At 43.5% G+C, this 19,319-nt stretch overlaps 1 protein-coding gene across 3 annotated transcripts; it reads right to left on the bottom strand.

The window, feature by feature from the left end:
• Positions 1–6,609: 6,609 nt before the first annotated feature.
• Positions 6,610–19,078, bottom strand: Rnf6 (ring finger protein 6). 3 transcript variants are annotated; one of them, XM_021163316.3, is made up of 5 exons: positions 18,835–19,078; positions 18,023–18,105; positions 15,511–15,706; positions 13,835–13,930; positions 6,610–9,369 (listed from the first exon to the last, which is right to left on the bottom strand). In XM_021163316.3, exons 3-5 carry the CDS (start codon positions 15,686–15,688, stop codon positions 7,622–7,624), a joined length of 2,022 nt encoding a protein of 673 aa, XP_021018975.1. In that variant the 5' UTR covers positions 15,689–15,706; positions 18,023–18,105; positions 18,835–19,078; the 3' UTR covers positions 6,610–7,621. The 3 variants fall into 3 exon arrangements, with proteins under 3 accessions (XP_021018975.1, XP_021018976.1, XP_021018974.2); XM_021163317.3 differs by lacking the exon at positions 18,835–19,078 and adding an exon at positions 18,470–18,605; XM_021163315.3 differs by lacking the exons at positions 18,023–18,105; positions 18,835–19,078 and having other exon boundaries at positions 15,511–16,630.
• Between the last annotated feature and the right edge of the window lie 241 nt (positions 19,079–19,319).

Genomic DNA, 19,319 nt, shown 5'->3' on the forward strand with positions numbered 1-19,319 from the left:
CACTATGCCCGGCTTGTGTTGGTCATTTTTGGTGATTTACTGGAGGATGGCTGCCACAGCAGAAAGCCTGTATTATTTTTAAAATTTTTAATTATGTGTGCATGCATATATGCACATGTGAGTGCAGTGCCTCTAGAGTCCAGTAGAGGGAGATGGATCCCTTAGAGCTGGAGTTGTAGTTATAAGCCAATCACTGCTGAGTACTGGGCACTGAACTTGTATCTCCTGTAAGCAGCAAATGCTCTTAACCACTAAAGTCATCTCTCCAGCCCGTATTTTGATTGTTTGATATTTCGATGTATTATAAAGGTAACTATTTATTCAGATCACTTTGGCATCTTCCTTTGAGTGGAATAGAAATAGAAGTGGATCCTAGAAGTTAGCTCAAGTTCAGTTGATTTCTAAAAAGTGATAGCATTTAGTGAGGATTGTTATTACACTTTGTCTTCTTCTCCGTGTAGCTATGCTTCCATTCCTTACTCCAATAAGCAAGATACTAAGTATCTCTATGTTTCCAAACCTGGTGTCTTAATTAAGGTTTCCATTGCTTTTAAGAGTCACAATGACCAAGGCAACTCTTATGAAGGACAACATTTAATTGGGTCTGGCTTACAGGTTCTGAGGTTTAGTCCATTATCATCATGTCAGGAAGGATGGCAGCATCCAGGCAGATGTGGGGTTGGAGGAGCCTCAAGTTCTACATCTTGACCCAAAAGCAGCCAAGAGATGACTGTCTTCCAGGCAGCTAGGAGGAGGGGCTCTTCCTCAATAGGTAGAGCCTGAGCATAGGAGGAGACCTCTAAAGCCCACCCCCCCACAATGACACACTTCCTCCAACAAGGCCACACCTCCTAACAGTGCCACTTCTCTATTCAAATCACCAGAGCTGGTAATGGGATTTTCCCACAAATCTGTAAAAATACATGAAGCAAAGTCACCTTGATACAAATCAAAAGGGTAAGATGTGGTGTTACTGTCAGAAAGCTCATGGTTAAGTATCATGTATTGATCAGTCACTGATCATGTATCAGGCTGTGAAAGTATCAATTGTGCTCTTTCCTATGGGTTTTGTTACTGGTGAACACAGAAGGCTGGGATTGAAGTAGATGGGTTTTTACATTTTCAGGGAGGACATAAGGTAGACGCTGCATGGGTCAGTATAAGAAAGTTACTATGCCCTGGCATGAGAATTGGTAAACACATTGCCAGCATCCTTCCTTGAAAATTTGTCAACGAAAAAAATTACTGATTATTAAATTTGATGCTAGGATACTACTTTCCAAGCTGGTATTGGTTTTGTTTGTTTTGCTTTTTTTTTTTTTTTTTTTTTTTTTTTTTTTTTTTTTTTTGAGACAGGGTTTCTCTGTATAGCTCTGGCTGTCCTGGAACTCACTTTGTAGACCAGGCTGGCCTCGAACTCAGAAATCCAGCTGCCTCTGCCTCCCAAGTGGTGGGATTAAAGGCTTGTGCCACCACGCCCGGCTCAAGCTGGTATTGTTAAAGAATCGCTTTAATTATGGGCATCTTATAGATACATTCTCCATTGTGTCCTGGCTTGGGGTGTCTTCCTTACAATGATGTTGTAGCTGCTGCCCTGGTGGGTCTGTGGGTTCTCTGTGCAGTGAGTTTGAAAGCTGCAAGCTTAGCTTGGCTATATATAGCTGGAGACCACAAGAGGCTTATTTGAAGATTTTGAAGATGGGCACCTGTGGCATCACTTAGAACTTTGCAGTGTGTAGAACACCAGACGCTCACACAAAACTTGGCAGTGAGCACTACAGACAGAATTAATCAAGGAGGCTGTCGGCCAATCACTGTGGGAAGACAACAGAGAGAACTGAAGCTTGGGATCTTTCCTGACTAAGTGCCATGGGAGGAACCAAAAGCTCTCTGGCCAAGAGTCTGCTCATGAGCCAGAGATACTTAGATGAGAGGAACAAAGACCAGAAGCTGCATTCCTCTCAGGGCAATGTTCTGCTCCCCAAGGCTTGCTTGGTAGATGCTCTTATTCATTGGTGACTCTAGCCACACTTGTGGACTTCCGGAGGCCAGTACTATTCTCAGAGAAAGAAGGTGAAGTTCTGCACTTGTTTCAAGTCTGACTCCCAATGAAATGTCCATCGTTGACATTTCTTTCTGCTTCCAGAACTTGAGTGGATTTTCTTCAGCAGATGATGGAACACACAGAACTCTAAAGCCAGAGTCCCAGAAAGGTAACCCGTGATGATTCATGGTGTGTGGATCTAGAAGCCCAGAGGGAAGAGAGTGTCAGGACATGTGGGTGGGGTTCATGCATGGAAGCATTTCTGCCAAATTTCAGAAAGACATGTGTGTGGAAGCACAGCGGTGTGTGACCAGAGCCTTTAAGGCAGCCACAGAGAAGCATTTCATGCCTAGAAGTCCTCAGTGCTGGGTCATCTATGACAAAGCAAATTCTGATTATCAAGTTATCCCATCCCACTGATTCTTGATCTCTGCCTAGGAATCTGTATCCGGACCCTCTCAGGAAGCACTGTCCAGCGGTGGGGATGGTCACTGGGAATGCATGGTGGAACTGTGTTCTACAGCTTCTTCTGCAGTTGATTCTGCTCTGTATAAACAGCATCTGGAAAAGCGTAGACCTTGCTCTTCATTCCTCATGTCCCTGATTGTATAACATCATCCATGCTAGCTTTGTGACAAAAACTACTTACTACCACTTTAGCTACAGAATGACTTTTATTTTTTAAAAGATCTATTTATTTATCTATATATGTGAGTACACTGTTGCACTCTTCAGACACACCAGAAGAGGTCATTGGATCCCATTACAGATGGTTATGAGCCACCATGTAGTTGCTGGGAGTTGAACTCAGGACCTCTGGAAGAGCAATCAAGTGCTCTTAACTGCTATCTCTCCAGCCCATAGAATGACGTTTAAATTCTTGTATTTATTCCGTATTTCTAGTCATTACCTAGCATAAGTTTTGAATCTTACTCATTTGTTCCCAGCAGCGTGACCTTTGTATTCTATTATTTTCTTCTGATGATTAGCTACTTTGCAGTCCAAGTTGTCATCCATGTCCACTTGGGGCCCTGGTATGTGGCTTCATGAGGTCTTGCACCATCTGTTCAATTTTGATTGCTAAAGACGACTTTGTGTTTTCTGGTTGCAGCAGAGTTTAGGGGAAGTCCAGAGACCCTGTATATGTCTGCATGCTCCTCCACTACAGTGAAGCATTTGCAGGACAAACATTCAACCATTTCCCACCTGTTTGGTTTCACCAGAATCATATTTTTTTTTTCCTTGAAGGAAAAATTTTGTCATAGTTTACTAACAGCTAGGGTATTTGTCCTGGTTTCTGTGGCAAAAATACCTGACAAAAATACCTCAAGGAGTGGTTTATTCTGACTCATATTTTAGTGGAACAATCCATCATGCCAGGCCAAGAGCTCAAGACATCCCTTCATGACTTGGTGGTGTTTAATAGGACTCTAAGCCCTCAGTGCTGCCCTCATGTGTATCAGTGTAGAGCCATCCACTGAAACACGGGAAACTCCTCAGTGGCCACAGCACAGAAGCAGAACGGTTCTTCCTTGCCTTGCAGCTACCAACTACCAACAGTTCCTCAGGAAGGGGTGGGACCTGGAAGGCAACTCCCGTATCTTTGGGTGAACTTTGGTTGACTTGATCTTGCGTAGCTCCTGTGAGTTTGAGAGCATGACAGCTGGCCATGTCCAGAGGATGGTGTTACTCCCCAGCTTCCAGCTTTTACATTCTTTCTACTTCAAGACAAGAACACATTTTATTTTATTTTTGGATATTTTGCTTAACTTGAAGTAGGAAGACCACTTCTGATTCAGATCTTTGAGGTAGGAAAACACGGCTTTAATCCAGGTCTTTGGAGCAGGGAAAAGACGCATCTTTAATCTGGATGTTGAAGCAGGAAGATGGCTATGTAATCTGGGCCACTCCTCCTGCTAGAAGCCAAGAGAAGGATGAAGAAGGAAGTTTTTGATCTTTGCCCTTTCCTTGCTAGCAAGTCTATTCCTTTACTGTCATTAGAGTCCACTCTGGGACCAGCTGAGACACCCAGCCTTGTAGACTAGACTCTTGGACTTTCTGTTCAGAGCCAGCCATTGTTGGATTAGCTAGACCAAAGCCTGTAAGTCATTCTAATAAATCTAATAAAATCACACACACACACACACACACACACACACACACACACACACTCTAAGAGAGATGCATAGAATAAGTCCTGTTACCCTAGAGAACCCTAACACAATTGAGACATGATGCAGGGGGTATAGTCTCTCTGAAGGTTCAGGCAACCTCACTGAGGACAGAGGATGCTGGCCCTCTCTCTCCTGGCTCTGGATGTTGTGTCCCTGCAGTTGGTAACTCATCCAAGGGTGCCACCTGCTCTCTGGACATTTAAGGCATTTATCTGTAAGCAGGTTCTTATTTAATATGAAGCCCAAACCAGTTGGGGGTGCAATAGGGAGAGGAGGGGGTACATACCAGTTGGGGATGCGGTGGGGGGATGCAAGGGTACACACCTTTAATCCCAGCATTTCAGAGGCAGAGGTGGATCTTTGAGTTCCAGGCCAGCCTGGTCTACATTGTGAGTTTCAGGACAAACCAGGCTATGGGAGACCCTACCCTCTAAGAAACAAACAAACAAAAAAATAAAATAAATAAATAAAAGCACTAATACTTTGAGTATGTTCTTATTGTTGTCTTATGTTCTTATTGTCTAATCAAAATAGAGAAAAGTATTTTTAATTATAGTTTCCCCCAATGGAGTCTAGAGATCGGAGACTTAGACATGAATGAGCTTCTAGGGATACACTTCCTACCTGAGGACAGGGGCCTTTTTGGTCATGTGCTCCTGATGACTGTAACTCTAGTTTTAGGGAATCCAGTGCCCTTCTCTGGCCTCTAAGGACTCCAGGCATATACAAATATGTAGGCAAAACACTCATGCTATGCAAAAATAAAAATAAGTGTATCTTTAAAAATAAACGAGAGCTCTGCATGTTTGGATTATAGATTCATGTTAACTATTTGTCTTAGTATTCTGCAGAAAGTATGCAGTTGGCTTGATCTAGTGCCTTGACAGGCACGCCTCATAGGTTTTTCAGGTTAGAGTCCATGGTTCCTGGGGCACTGTGTGCCTTTCAGTTCCCGAGAAAGCAAGGCACTCTCAGGCAGTGAAGCAAGCGATCAGGACACTTGAGTGTCTACACTCCCTAGAAGTCAGTGGAGCATGCAGAAGCTTGGCTAAACAACTAGGCTTAGACATTAGCCTTGTGTACTCTGTGTAGCATATAAACATCAGTGTGTTCTGGCAACTACCATGGTATTCTGTTTCTGGTAAGGGTATAATAAGTCTAATTACTTGTAATAAACTTCTCTCAGCCTCAGTCTTGCTGAGACCCCCTCTGACCAGGCCTGGTTAACATTCCCTCTGACCATAATCAGGTAACCCTGGCTAGTGAGAAAGTCCTGGTGCATACAGTGTTCTAATGCCATGACCAAGGCGACGCTTATAATAATAAAAGAAGGCATTTAGCTGGGGACTGGCTTATGATTTCAAAGGCTTAGTCTATTATCAGCAAGGTGGGGAACATGGCAGCACGTAGGCATGGGGGCTGTGCAGAAGTAGCTGAGAGTTACAACCAGATCCACAGGCAGCAGGAAGAGGAGGGGTGGGGCAGTGTAAGCTTTCAAAACCTTAAAGCCCACCTCCAGTGACAGATCTCCAACAAGGCCATATCACATCTACTCCAACAAGACCCCACCTCATCCTTCCCCAAAGTCCACCCAACTGGCAACCAAGTATCCCACTGTGAGTCCATGGGGGTTGTTCTCACTCAAACCACCACACTGTTAACAGGAGAATAATGAAACGGTAATCAAGGAAGGGTCACAACAATGTCAGAGAACACAAGAAAAATCCAAAGACACAAGGAAATCCTAAAAGGATAGAAATCTATGGAACAGCAGTCGGGAAGCTTCACATTTCAAAATATTTGAGTCTGCTGTAACCTCCCCCAGCCTTAAGCAGGCTGGTTCAGACCTCGCTGCCACTGAGAATGAGGCCACCTGGGGTGGCGCCTTCCAAACTAGATGGCTCTATTCTGTCACCTGCCCCTGCCTTTCTCCAAGATGCTATTACCTGCTAAGAGGCTGAACCTGCCTTCCTGAGAAATTCCTGAGACAGCAGGCAACCCAGCTATTGACACCTTCTGCCAACCTAGTGCTGTCAGCCTAATTGCTTACAGGCTGGTGTCAGGCATCAAGAGTGGATCCAGGGAGATGGGCTTTCCTCCTTTATAAGGACAGAACTTCAGTAAACACTGGGCCTTGGTCAGAAATCTGTCTTCGTTTCATTTCTTCTCTCGCTGCTCCCTCCCTTACAGCTCCGGCCTCCCATTCAGGAACGTGTGGCCGCAGGTGGTTACAGTCTAGTTTAGAGCCCCAGCCAATCACTTGCTTCTTTGTACATTAGATCCACATAGTGAACCCTGCCACCACACGAGCCACCTAGTGTGGAGTAAGTATTTGGAGATGAGTAAGCCACAGTGGACAGAGAGAAATGAGTTTGCACACAGTCTTTAGTGTTTACTGGTAGAAATAGACTTTAATGCATACTTTGTGTTTATATAAACTCTATGTTCTTTTAAAGGCTTTTATTTGGAGCTTTTTGGCATCCAAATTTACATATTTTCTATGCATTTCACTACTTTATAGACTTTAAAGTATTTTAGATTTTAAAACTAACTTTGAGAAATCAAGCATGCTGTAAACCCTACCTAACCCCAAGAAGTATCTGTACTTCTAAAAAAAAAAAAAAAAATCACAAAAAAGATGAACTTAAAACTACCTGTCATAAAATTTCCACGTTCCATGAATAAAGAAATACTAGGTTCATTATTGTATGTCGCTCGCTCTCTATTAAGTCAGATTGTCAGACACGCTTCAGTAAACAATCTCTATCTTAAAACTGTATCTTAATTCACTTCCTCGTAGAGATGATCTCGTCACTGTTTACACTGTGCCATGTGCAGTCTAAGCCCCGAAGCTTAAGTCTCAAGCTTATAGTTTTTAGCCTGGATATGTTCCCACAGTTACATACCTGCATACACACATATAGTGTGCCACAAGTTAAATTATCATTTCAAGTAACTTAAGTCTATCTAGCAGACATTCAGCCTAACAGTCTACAAAGACCAGACAGTAGTGTCTAAACGAAGCACTGAGCTGAAACTGGAAAATCCCAGCCATCCCTACTGCAGTATTAGGAGAAAGACTCAAGATCCCTAACATACAAAAGTGCTTAGCATGACAAAATTACCAAAATAAAAACATTTTAAAGGTTATTTGGTTCTAGCAATATTAACTATTCTTTACTTTTGGATAATTTAACATCTGCATTTTAAATTTTTTTATATAAACAAACTCTTTGTAACAAGTTTTTAAAAAAAGCACACAAAAAATAGTGCAAACTATAATCTGATAGTTTTTTTTGTTTTTTGTTTTTTTTTTGTCTTGGTTACCTGATCACAAGTAACTCAAGGAAAGTGTTTGACTATGAGGCTCCAGCCACACACAGCACTGAGCAGACCCCACCTCTCACCCACTGTTTGTGGCTCCGAATTCTAAGACAGGCCGCCGACAGACAGGGCAGGTGCAGTTCTCCGACAGCCAGCGATCAATACAGTGAATGTGAAACTCGTGCAGACAAGGCAGCTGCCGGAGCTTGTTCCCAGCCACGTAGTCACTGATGCACACGCTACACACCTTACCTAACTCACTGTCAACCCCATTTTGCTCATAACTCCTGGTAGAAAGATTGTCAATCTGCTCTTTGGTTAAACCACGAATTGGATCATCATCGCCTTCATTCAGTAAGAAGAAGTGAGCAAGGCGCAGAATGGGTAATGTTCCAGCCTCGACTACATTGTCTGCCCTTCCTAACTGCCTTCTACTTCTACTGCCACTGGGGAGAGCCTGGGGTGAGGTGGGCTCCCTCACAGCTAGCATTTCAGCATTGTCCTCCTGGGCCTGACTGGCCTGTGAGGATGCTCTTCCATGCTGACCACTGTCATCGGCTGCATCTCCATTACTCAGTTCTAGGTACACCTCTGGTAAACGTTGGCCATTGCTTTGATTCTCTGACGCAGGCTCCACCTCCATTAGAGAACTCAGCTCTCCAAACCCAGTCATGATCTGCCTTAAAATTGACCGAAGAGCCACGGAGGATGGCTCAACCACCTCATTCTCAGAAATCCTGCGAAGAGGAACTGTAATGGTACTCACGTAGGTTCGGACACCTGAGCGCTCTAAGTGAGAGATAGTTCTGTGGAAGCCCCCACTGGTGCTCTCAACCGTACTTTCTGCCAGCCCCGCCCTAGATCGGGTTCTATTTGCAATGCTATCCCTATCTCTCGTTTCTCCAGGCCGAATCCTCCTGACTTGCAGGTCCAGTGTGATTGCTGGATGACGCTGGGTGGCAGCTGAGGACCTGCTAGACTCTCCCTCTTCTACTGTTATTCTTGACACAAGTCTTGAGTTGGACAGGGGGGTATAATCGGTACCTCTGCGTTCTCTACCTTGTTCTAAAAAGACCCGCGTTACACCTCTGTGCCTAACAGACCTGTTTCTACCCGTTTGCTGTAGTGGTCTACCCTGCCTTTGGGAATTATGATGAGCAGTACCATTCTGTCTCTGAATGGGGGACCGGCTTCGACTACTGAAAGCAGGACGTAATCTTATTGGCTCTAATCTTTGGTTTGTGTTCCTCACTGTAACGTTACTTCTAGCCCCGTTTTCCCAAATATGTGCTGCTCCAAACCGCTGCCGTCCACCTTGCCTGAGAGAACTACCATCTGACTGGTTGGTGTGAGAGTTAATAATGTTAGTGCGAGGGGCACTAACTCTGGGAACACCAAAGGCTACTCCAATTCCATTCCTTAACCTTCCCAGGGTTGCGAATGACCCTTGCACAGAACCCTGCCTCCTCGCACCACGCCTGCCCCTAGGAACACTGGAGCCACCACCACTGGAGCTCATGGAGGTCTGGCTTCTGGTTCGCCTAGCCACAGGACTGGATGGTCTTTGCTGCCTATGCTCTCTGTTAACACCTGACAGAGGGATGTCCGTCGAGTCCTCTCCATGCATTTCAGAACCTCTGTTGTCAGGGTTTATGTGGATTTCCAGGCTAAACCCGAACTCGCCACTGTTCGGGTTTGTTCGACTCACGGCCCTCCAGCTTTGGTTCCCATTCTGTCCGCTTCGAGTCACATTCCCAGTGCGCCGAAAGGTATTCAGCCATCGCAGCAGAGAGTCCTCATCTGAATGTGCTCTAAGGCTTTCTGAGTCTGGAACGTGAATCAAAACAATTTAAGGTCAAGTTCTATAGCAAGACTTCAGATCTTTATTAAAACATTCAAGAAAGACAGTTGTGCTGAGTTAAACTCAGGCTCTGCAATATTTTAATGAATAAAAAAAAAATCAAACTTTCTAAAAGTTTATTAAAAGCACACAACAGAAATTAAATTGCTGGGCCTATGACAGGATACACACTGCCAAGCCTAACCGTCATGAGTTGGATAACCAGAACGCAGTTCTTCTGTGGTGGAAGAACTACCTTATGCACAAACTGTCTTCACACACACACGATGTTTAAAGAAAAAAATCTACTTTCTAGACAGGAACTTTATCAGCCAACTCCCTCCACAAGGTCCAGCCCAGACTTGTGGGGACCCATAAAGCAACCTCTCCCTGTGGCCATCTGTCTCACTCTGCAGCCCCAACTTGGTAAGGCAACCTTTGTCCTCAACCTGGCTCCACCCCTCCCTCCCCTGCTTTCAGAACCCCCACCAGCTACCTCCATCCCTGTGGCTGGCCCACAGGGGATGTAGTGAGGAACCGCTTCCCTTCTGCTCTACCCCCTCAGAACTCCCTTGGGCACTCAGACCAACTTGTGATTCTGGCCTTGGGTACTGAAAACACACAGCAAGACACATCTAACAACCTAATTCCAGATGCTCAGGGGTCATTGCAAAAATAAGATTCATATATATATATATATATATATATATATATATATATGAAAAAAAAAAACAAGACAATGTTTACTAAAAAAACAAAAACAAAACAAAACAACTACAACAAAAAACAAAAACCACACAAAACTCCTGGGAAGCCCATCAGTGCAATGGTTCCAAGGAGAACCATTTTCAGGCACAAATGTCTAAAGAATTAAACACAATCAAAGAGTTCAAAAAATTTAAAGAGATAATGTCTCGGAAAACAAAACAAAACAAAAAGAACTTCAAGAGGATAATGATAAATACTTGAATGAACTGGTAGCAGCAGGAATAAACAGAAGCCCCAGAAGACACAAGCACACAGCTAAATGAAACAAAGGAGAATAGAATCTAAAAAAGAGACAGAAGAGTAAACAAAATCTAATCTGAAATGAAAACGTAATTAAATAAAAAGCTCAGTGGAAAGCCTCACAATCAGAGTAGATCATTTGGACAAGACAGTAATATCAGGACTTGAAGGCAGGGTAGAGGAATTGGATCATCCACTCAAAGAAAACTAGAAATGAAAAAAAAAAAAAAAAAAAAGGCATGAACAGACTTGTAGGATCTTTGGAAACCATCATAGAAATTGAAACTATAAATTACAGACAGTGAGGGTGGGGGTGGGGGAGAGGAAATGAATTCCAAGTCAAAAGCATAGAAAACCTTTTCAATAAAATCACAGGAGAAAATTCCCAATCTTTTTTTTTTTTTTTTGGTTTTTCGAGACAGGGTTTCTGTGTTGTAGCCTTGGCTGTCCTGGAATTCACTCTGTAGACCAGGCTGGCCTCGAACTCAGAGATCCACCTGCCTCTGCCTCCCAAGTGCTGGGATTAAAGGCATGCACCACCAAGCCCAGGCAGTATTCCCCAAATCTTGAGAGACACCCTTAAACAACAAGGGCAAAAAAAGGAGTGACACAGCACATTCCAGTTAAAGCAGGAAAAGAGAAGGCTGAGGAAAGGGTGTTGAAGCTGTGAAGAGAGAAGGCCCAAGTCACAGGCAGGCCCATCACAGTAGTCAAGTCCCTGGATTAAGTCTCGGAAAGACATTAACCAAGTTCTGAAAAGTCATACATGCCACAATATTATACCCAGCAAAACTGTTCAATAAACGAAGAATAAAAATGTCCCATGATAAAAACAGATTAAAATAATTTGTGACCACCAAGCCAGCTCTAGAGAGGATAGTAGAAGGAATATTTCAGACTGAAGAGAAGGATAAACACATTCTACAGGCGATAAATAAATACCAGGATATCAAAAGATATTTACCACTAAAAATTTACCATAAGGACAAAAATTAATATTTATCTTTCAATAAATGGATCTCAGTTCTCTCTATGAAGATTAGAAAACAGGATCCACCTTTTTGCTGCCTCTGAGAAACCTGCCTAACCATGAGAACAGACATCTCCACAGGGTAAAAAGATGGAAAAGTACTCTGGGCACACACAAGATGGAAACAAGCAGATATGTAACTAGTTTAGCATTTGACAAAATTGCTGGGCAGTAGTGGTGCACACTTTTAATCCCAGCACTTGGGAAGCAGAGGCAGGTGGATTTCTGAGGTCGAGGCCAGCCTGGTCTACAGAGTGAGTTCCAGGGCAGCCAGGGCTACACAGAGAAACCCTGTCTCAAAAAACAAACAACAAACAAAAAAAGTCTCTCAACTAAAAATAAAAAACAAAAAATTATAAACAAACCCAACCAACCAACCTCCCCCGCCCCCACCCCAGGCCCCGGCCCCAGGACTAGAGGGACTCAGTACAGAATTCTAGCAGACCGTGGAAGGAGAACACCAATGCTAAATTCAAAGTGCACCATGGAGAGAAAGGGAATTGAGACACCCAAACTCTCTTATGAAGACAGACAGGAAGAACTAAAACACAAACTGAAAATGGTTATGTTCTACCCAAGGGTAATCTATCCCCTTGCCAAAGGGATGGAATGGGCAGTGTCCTTAAACAGAGATGATTTCTGTGCACTGGGATGAACAGATGGTGCCTCCCGCCATTCTCAACTTCCCAGCTGCTGGGTGTTATCAGTGGACGGAAGCACTATGGAGGAGCTACACTAAGCGCACCACCCAAACCTGATCAAGGTGAAAAAGCAGCAACTCATTTTTAGTCTAAAATTGCTTCACTTGAACACACAACCATCACTGGTATTGATTTTGCCCCAAAAGACACATGTCAAAGGTTGTCTCTTTCCTCAGACTTAACTACTGGGCAGGAGCCAGAAAAGGCACATTTTTGCTACTCTTACCTGGTAATTGTTAATCTTATAGCACGTATATTGTTGGTGCTCACAGCCTCCACTTCTAAACTAGGAATCTGAATTCCACTATCTTTATTGCTACTCAACAAACACCATAATTTACAAAATAGTAATACTACTTCAAAAGCTGTAAAGACAAAAAGGAGACCAAGCCTGAAATAGTTTCACTATGAAAAAGAGGCATTAAATGTCCTGTTTGGGGGCTAGTGAGATGGCTCAGTGGGTAAGAGCACCCGACTGCTCTTCCAAAGGTCCAGAGTTCAAATCCCAGCAACCACATGGTGGCTCACAACCATCTGTAATGAGATCTGACTCCCTCTTCTGGTGTGTCTGAAGACAGCTACAGTGTACTTACATATAATAAATGAATAAATCTTTAAAAAATAAAATATCCTGTTTGAGGACTTGAAAACAGGCACTGACTGTATCAGATCAAGGTACAGCTGAGCTGGGTCGTTGCTGCCAGGGAGACTCCAGAAAGGCTGCTGAGAAAGGTTCCCTACCTGCTTTCTGGGGTGGCAGCTTTTCCTTGAGAAGGGATTAGCTTTTACAACTGCATTATGAAGACAGATTAATTTGAAATAAGTGATAGGAATTTTAAAGATTTATGTAATGCTTGGTATACGTTAAGATAGGTTTTAAAAAAGATTTAAGGGTTTTATTTATAACTGGACACACACATGGATTTTTGAAAACTTTCCTATATCTGCATCATTAGACTTGTCTTCACTTCTAAAGTAACAGGCAGCAAGTGTTCATAACTGAGGGGATAACCCACGTTTCCCATTATTTCTCTTACTTTGTCATGCTTTTATTTATAACCCAGGGATCTCAGGCTCAGGCTTTACTCAAACACGACTCGGTTGTAAACATGGACTGTAAACCCTTGTCATGAACTTAAAGAAAAGCAATTACTTAACCAGAGAGACAGGCCCTCCTCTCTAGTTGTGTGTGTTTATCTTCAAGTACCCAAGAGCAAGAGACTGGAAAGAGCAGATGGGTGGGTGAGGGGAGAGAGCCAACGAGAGGGTGTATGATAGGACACAGGGAAAATGTATGCAGAGACGGTGGATACTAGGGGCAGAAAGGCTTCAGGAAGGTGATTTCTTAAGAAATCTCACTTTCTGAATTTAATGTTAAAATCACATTAGTTGTCTCCCCGAGAAGCTGGGGACCACTCACAGTTTCTATGCAGGTAGAGCAAAAGACCCTTCAGCCAGCAGACTGGTAACAACCTAATTAAAGATGAATGTCTCTGGGAGAGGAGGTAGAACAGAAAGAGGGGTCCCAAAGTTGGGCTTCTACTATTCTGTACACATAAACTTGATGAAGAGAAACTATGTATAAGAAACACTTCTCAACCTTTTCTCTGCTCTCTAATCCCTAAGCAGACTGCTCTTAGCACACTTGTTATCTGAATGAAGATCACATGGAAACGGTGAACAGGCCTCCTGCAGCAGTGCAGGCCACGCTACCTCCATTACTCGCCGCGCTGTCGGAGCCAGGCTGAGATGCCAGCTGTTCCTTTGCTCTCTCTAAGCGCTGCTGCAGCTCCTCTGATGTTATTTCTCCTGAAACAACAAAAGAGCACTCATTTAAAAAATAAATAAATAAATTACCAAGTTTTATGAGAACTTGTGAAATAAAAACTTTAGTAACTGGGGTCAGTGAGATGGCTCAGCAGGTAAAGGCACTTACTACTAAGCCCGCCAACCTGAATTCCAAGAACCACATAGTAGGGGAGAAAAGGTACCTATGGTTGTCCTGTAGCATCTAAGTACTCACTGTCAGTGACACACACACACACACTAAATAAAATGTAACGTGAGAAGTCTTAACTTACAGAGGATGATCCTCATTAGTTTCATGGTTTATAAATCTAAGTTAACAGCAGCCCCATGGTGGCTCACAGCCATCTGTAACGAGATCTGACGCCCTCTTCTGGAGTGTCTGAAGACAGCTACAGTGTACTTACATATAATAAATAAGTAAATCTTTGAAAAAAATTGAAGTTAATAATATTTGATACAGGGCTGGAGAGATGGCTCAGCGGTTAGGAGCACCAACTGCTCTTCCAGGGGTCCTGAGTTCAATTCCTAGCAACCCCATGGTGGCTCACAACCATCTGTAATGAGATCTGATGCCCTCTTCTGATGTGTCTGAAGATAGCAATGGTGTACTCACATACATAAAATAAATAAATTTAAAAAACTAAAAAAATTCAATAAAATATTTGATACAAATACACATCAATCTAGTCATATCTCATTTATTAATAGTTCATTAAAATTGAGATCTAAACTTGAATAATTTTGGTTACCAGACCTCAGCAGTTTCCAGCACCCAGACTGAGTGGCTCACAACCACCTCTCAATGTCAGCTCCAGGAGACCTGAGGGCCTGGGACCCTACAGCCTCTACTGGCCTCCTTGGACCTTAACCTCACATACACAACCTCCCACCAGAGACAAACAGCGAAAAATAAAACAAATTTGAAAACAACAACAACAAAGGATGAGATGTATTCACATAAGAGTTTGCTTCTTAAATTAAAAAGAAAATTAGGGAGTACTTTTAAGGAAATGTTCAAATCTTGGTGCTTAAATTCTACAATATTTTATTATATGAGCCACCAACATACAAATATACAAGCACACAGACAAGCATATTTCAGCTCGTTTCCTATAAAGTAAATCTGAAAGGAAATGTATAGACTACATTGGACTTTTGGTTGGTCACGATCTAGCTGAATGTTAACACTTCAAATAAGTTAAGAATTAAGTTTCAAGTAACAGTTGATTTGTACAAATATCATGTAAGAAAATAGAGAGCTAGAGTATAGTTTAGTGGCAGAACACTTCCCTAACATGCACAAGACCCTAGGTTTCAATCCAAGTGAGGGCTGGCAGTGGAGGGTGAGAATTATGCGTGTAAACACTTAATGCTTATGTACACTGGCTTTTTAAGTTTGGCCTGTGTGTGTGTCTATATATTCAGTATTCTCATGTATTTATCAAACACAGAGGGCAGTGATTTTGTTATACTGCATAATTCTCAGACTCACAAAACAGTACTCAAAGGGAGGCACTCTCTTTACTTTAAATCCCTCCTTTCAATGATAGAAAAATTTCCCCCCTTTGCCCATTTCTTACCAGGGGTGCCTAAAAGATTATGGTCTCTCATTAGCCGATAATCTTCATCACTGAGCTCATTAATAAACTGATAATAGGCTTCTTCTCTGTGGAGACGTTCTTGCTGCCATCTTCTCTCATTTTCTTGAAATGAGATCTCTTCTCCACTACTACCTGATCTAGATCTAGATGGATTCATCCTGAGACTTCTAGTTTCCTGTTTAAAGAACATGTACAAATTCAATGCATCAGTCATGGGCTAACATGCTTCGTGCTTTTTTTGTTTTGATTTGGCTGTTAGTTTATTGAGGTAAGCTCTTACTATGTAATCCTGGCTGGCCCAGAACTCACGATGTAGGCCACTAACAATCTCTTCATCTGTGATTCACCACTGCCTTTAGAGACTTACTGAACTGATACTCTAAGATTCTAAGAGGCAGTGTTACCTCTCCTCGTCTCCTCACCAAGGCAGAAAGTCTGCTTCTCGAGGATAGCACTCAACTGTAGCCCCCACAGTCAGAAACTCCTGAGGCTAACCATTCCACACTGAAGGATGGCCTGATACAGACGGCCAGAGCTCTTGTGTGTTTTCTCAATCCTCAGAGCCATGCAGTGTGTTGTTTCCTGTTGGTTTTCAGTCTCAGAGACATCAACTTTGAGTATTCAGTAGACACAGTAGACAAAAATTATTTTCAGCTCAATAAAGTGCAATGAGACAGTGGTGGTCATTTTCTATTCACCATCTTTTCTGGAAGGAGTACAGGACATCATCATTCACAAAGACAGTGGACTGTGCTCCTAACCGTCCTGGACATCATCATCTACAAAGACAGTGGACTGCACTCCTAACCGTCCTGGGATGCACGAGGGAGCCCTCTATACATCAAGAACATGTATTATTCAAGCCTAAAATTTTAACATGATGAATGCTTTTAGACACAATTTTGAGAGACAAAGATAAATTTTAAAAAGATGATCAATTTAATGCTCAGATATGAGATATATGTGTTGAATTGTGTCTGACTAGGTGATAACTTTTAAAGCAAAGGCCTGGACCTACTAAGCTCCTAAAGGTTGTTTTGTTGCTGTTTATATGTTGAGTTCTTTATTGTAAGACTTGACACATGTATGTGACTAGTGGATGCATTTAAATAAATAAATAAATAAATAAATAAAGCCGGGCAGAGGTGGCACACGTCTTTAATCCCAGTACTTGAGAGGTGGATTTCTGAGTTCGAGGGGTGGATTTCTGAGTTCGAGGCCAGCCTGGTCTACAGAGTCAGTTCCAGGACAGCCAGGGATACACAGAGAAACCCTATCTTGAAAAAACAAAAATAAGTAAATAAATGAATAAAATAAATAAATAAACTAGGCAGGCAGGTGGTAGCCCACACCTTTAATCCCAGCATTCAGGAAGCAGAAGCAGGAGAATCCTGAGTTCAAGACCAGTCTGGTCTACAGTGAAACCTTGTCTGGAAAAAACAAATAAAAAATGCAAACAAACAAAAACAAACAACGCTCCTAATTTTTAAATGCAATGCTAGTTAGCTGTCTTAAGGTTTCTATTCCTCCGATGAAACACCACAACCAAAAACCAAGTTGGGGAGGAAAGGGTTTATTTACACTCCCATCACTGGAAGAAGTCAGGACAGGAACTCAAACAGGGCAAGAACTTGGAGGGAGGAGCTGATGCAGAGGCCATGGAGGGTGCTGTTTACTGGCTTGCTCTGCCTATTTTCTTATAGAACTCAAGGCTACCAGCCCAGGGAAGCACCACTTACAGATAGTGGCTGGGCCACTAATTGAGAAAATGCCTTACAGCTGGATCTCATGGAGGCATTTCCTCAACCGAGGCTCTTTTCTGTGATGACTCTAGCTTGTGTCAAGTTGACACACAAAACCAACCACTAAACTAGGTATAGTAACACATGTCTTCATTCCTAGCACTCAGGAGAGGGGCAGACTAATCTCTGTGTGTTCCAGAGCAGCCTGGTCTACAGAGTGAATTCTAGAACAGTCAGGAATACACACACACACACACACACACACACACACACGAGACCCCTTGGGGGGAGCAAGAGTCACTCAAGATGTTAATTTATTTAATAATATCAAAAAAGTAAAGGATTTCCGTTTGCACTGCAATCAGTAACTATTAGCAAAGCACATTTTTGGTGGTCACAGCAGAAACTTAATTTTTTTTTTTTTTTTTTTTGGTTGGTGGTGGAGGGGTGTGTGTTTCGAGACAGGGTTTCTCTGTGTATCCCCGGCTGTCCTGGAACTCACTCTGTAGACCAGGCTGGCCTCGAACTCAGAAATCCGCCTGCTTCTGCCTCCCAAGTGCTGGGATTAAAGGTGTGCGCCACCACACCCGGCTTAGAAACTTGATTTTTAAAACAGATGTTTAATAAGTGGAAATCTAATGACAAAAAAAAAAAAAGTCAAGTTCTTTAAGATATTCAAAAACCAGAGATCTTCTCCTCCAAGGCAATATTCTTGGATTAGCTAACTGTAAGTAAGGCAAAATGAATACCTTATTTTCCTTTGAACATTCTTCTAACAGATGAGACTGTATCCATGCTTCTGATGTTTGTGCCTCTTTTGAGAGCTGCTCATCTGAAGTAATAAAAACAAAAGTTGAATTATTCAGCAAACTGCCTCTTTGAAGTCCTGGAACACCTAGTAGTCTCCCGACTCCTCTGCAAAGCCAGAGCTAAATTCTCCAGAAGGTTCTGTTATACCATCATCTAGGAAATTAGAGCCTCATACAATTAGATAACAAAAAAACCTCCCAGAAGGCCTCTCCTCCTACACTGTCACCGCTCCGAGGATTGCGCCTCCTCCTTTCTCAAAGGCCTTCGTACCGTATCACGTTCCCATCTGGGTGTAGCTAGGGTTAGGTGAAGAAGTTAGCTTAATTCTAAGCCTTCATTTCGTTGTCAACCGCCCCCACCATCCCGCTACCGGTTCTTTTCCTTACCCTGTAAATCGAGGCCCCGGACTAGGGTTAAGATGAAGTCCCTATTCCAATACACGAACTGGACTCAGGAACCCGACCAATCTCACCTCAATCTAGCCTCAAGTAACGCTTCCCCTGCGACCTGGATTTGGCTTTGGGGCCGGCCAATCAGCAACTAGCAAAGCTCAACCAGCAAGCAATAAACCAATCGGATAAGAGGTAAGTGTCTCTCCCCCTCGGCCCCCCCACCCCCTAGCACGTCCTCCTCTCCAAGGCGTCTCCCGGAAGTAGTAGTGAGACTCACCAAATGACCCTTCCCCCCGTGTACCCAACGCCCCCTCCCCCCTGACCCCACCTCCAGCGCGATGACCCGCGGTTGTTCTCACCGAGGCGGCGAGGGGGTGGAAGGTTCTTGGCCGAGGCTTCGAAGGCCGCTACGCCCTCTAATCTTCCCCTGAGGCGCGAAGCTCTGAGTCTCTGCTGCTGCTCGGAGTCGACCTGGCGGAGAGAAAGCTAAGAGAGAGGAGCGTCCGGTCTCCGGCCTTCTCGCACCGCCTCGGAGAACTAAGACTGGCCACCGTCTGCAGCGACCCTGCCGGTGCGTCTGGAAACGGCGCTCCCCGGAAGCCGAGCCGCGGCGCCTGAGTTCCGCATCTGCAGTGCGCAGGTCCGGCTGTCTCGGGCTCGGGTCTAGGCACTCAGAGCCCGTGGCGGCTTCCAGGACCGAAGGCGGAGGCGCCTTTCCACCCTTTGGAAATGCCAGCTCCTCTTCTCGTATTTCAGTGTCCTTTGACGAAGCCTGGCGAAAAACGCATCTGTCAAGCTGTTCATTGCTCATTACTACCCAGGTTAACTACCCAGTTTGAAAATT

Source organism: Mus caroli, unplaced genomic scaffold, assembly GCF_978045245.1.
Source record: "Mus caroli unplaced genomic scaffold, Mus_caroli_1 scaffold_4, whole genome shotgun sequence".
Taxonomy (NCBI): Eukaryota; Metazoa; Chordata; class Mammalia; order Rodentia; family Muridae; genus Mus; species Mus caroli.

Bases quoted from the DNA above. Each gene is read 5' to 3' on its own strand.
- Rnf6 (XM_021163315.3), bottom strand. From the start codon at position 15,745: ATGACTGATGCATTGAATTTGTACATGTTCTTTAAACAGGAAACTAGA. The intron at 13,931-15,510 runs GTAAGAAATGGG...TTGTTGTTTCAG, and splicing joins TAATCTTTTAGGCACCCCTG to GAGAAATAACATCAGAGGAG. The intron at 9,370-13,834 runs GTAGCGTGGCCT...TTCACGTTCCAG, and splicing joins CAGCGCGGCGAGTAATGGAG to ACTCAGAAAGCCTTAGAGCA.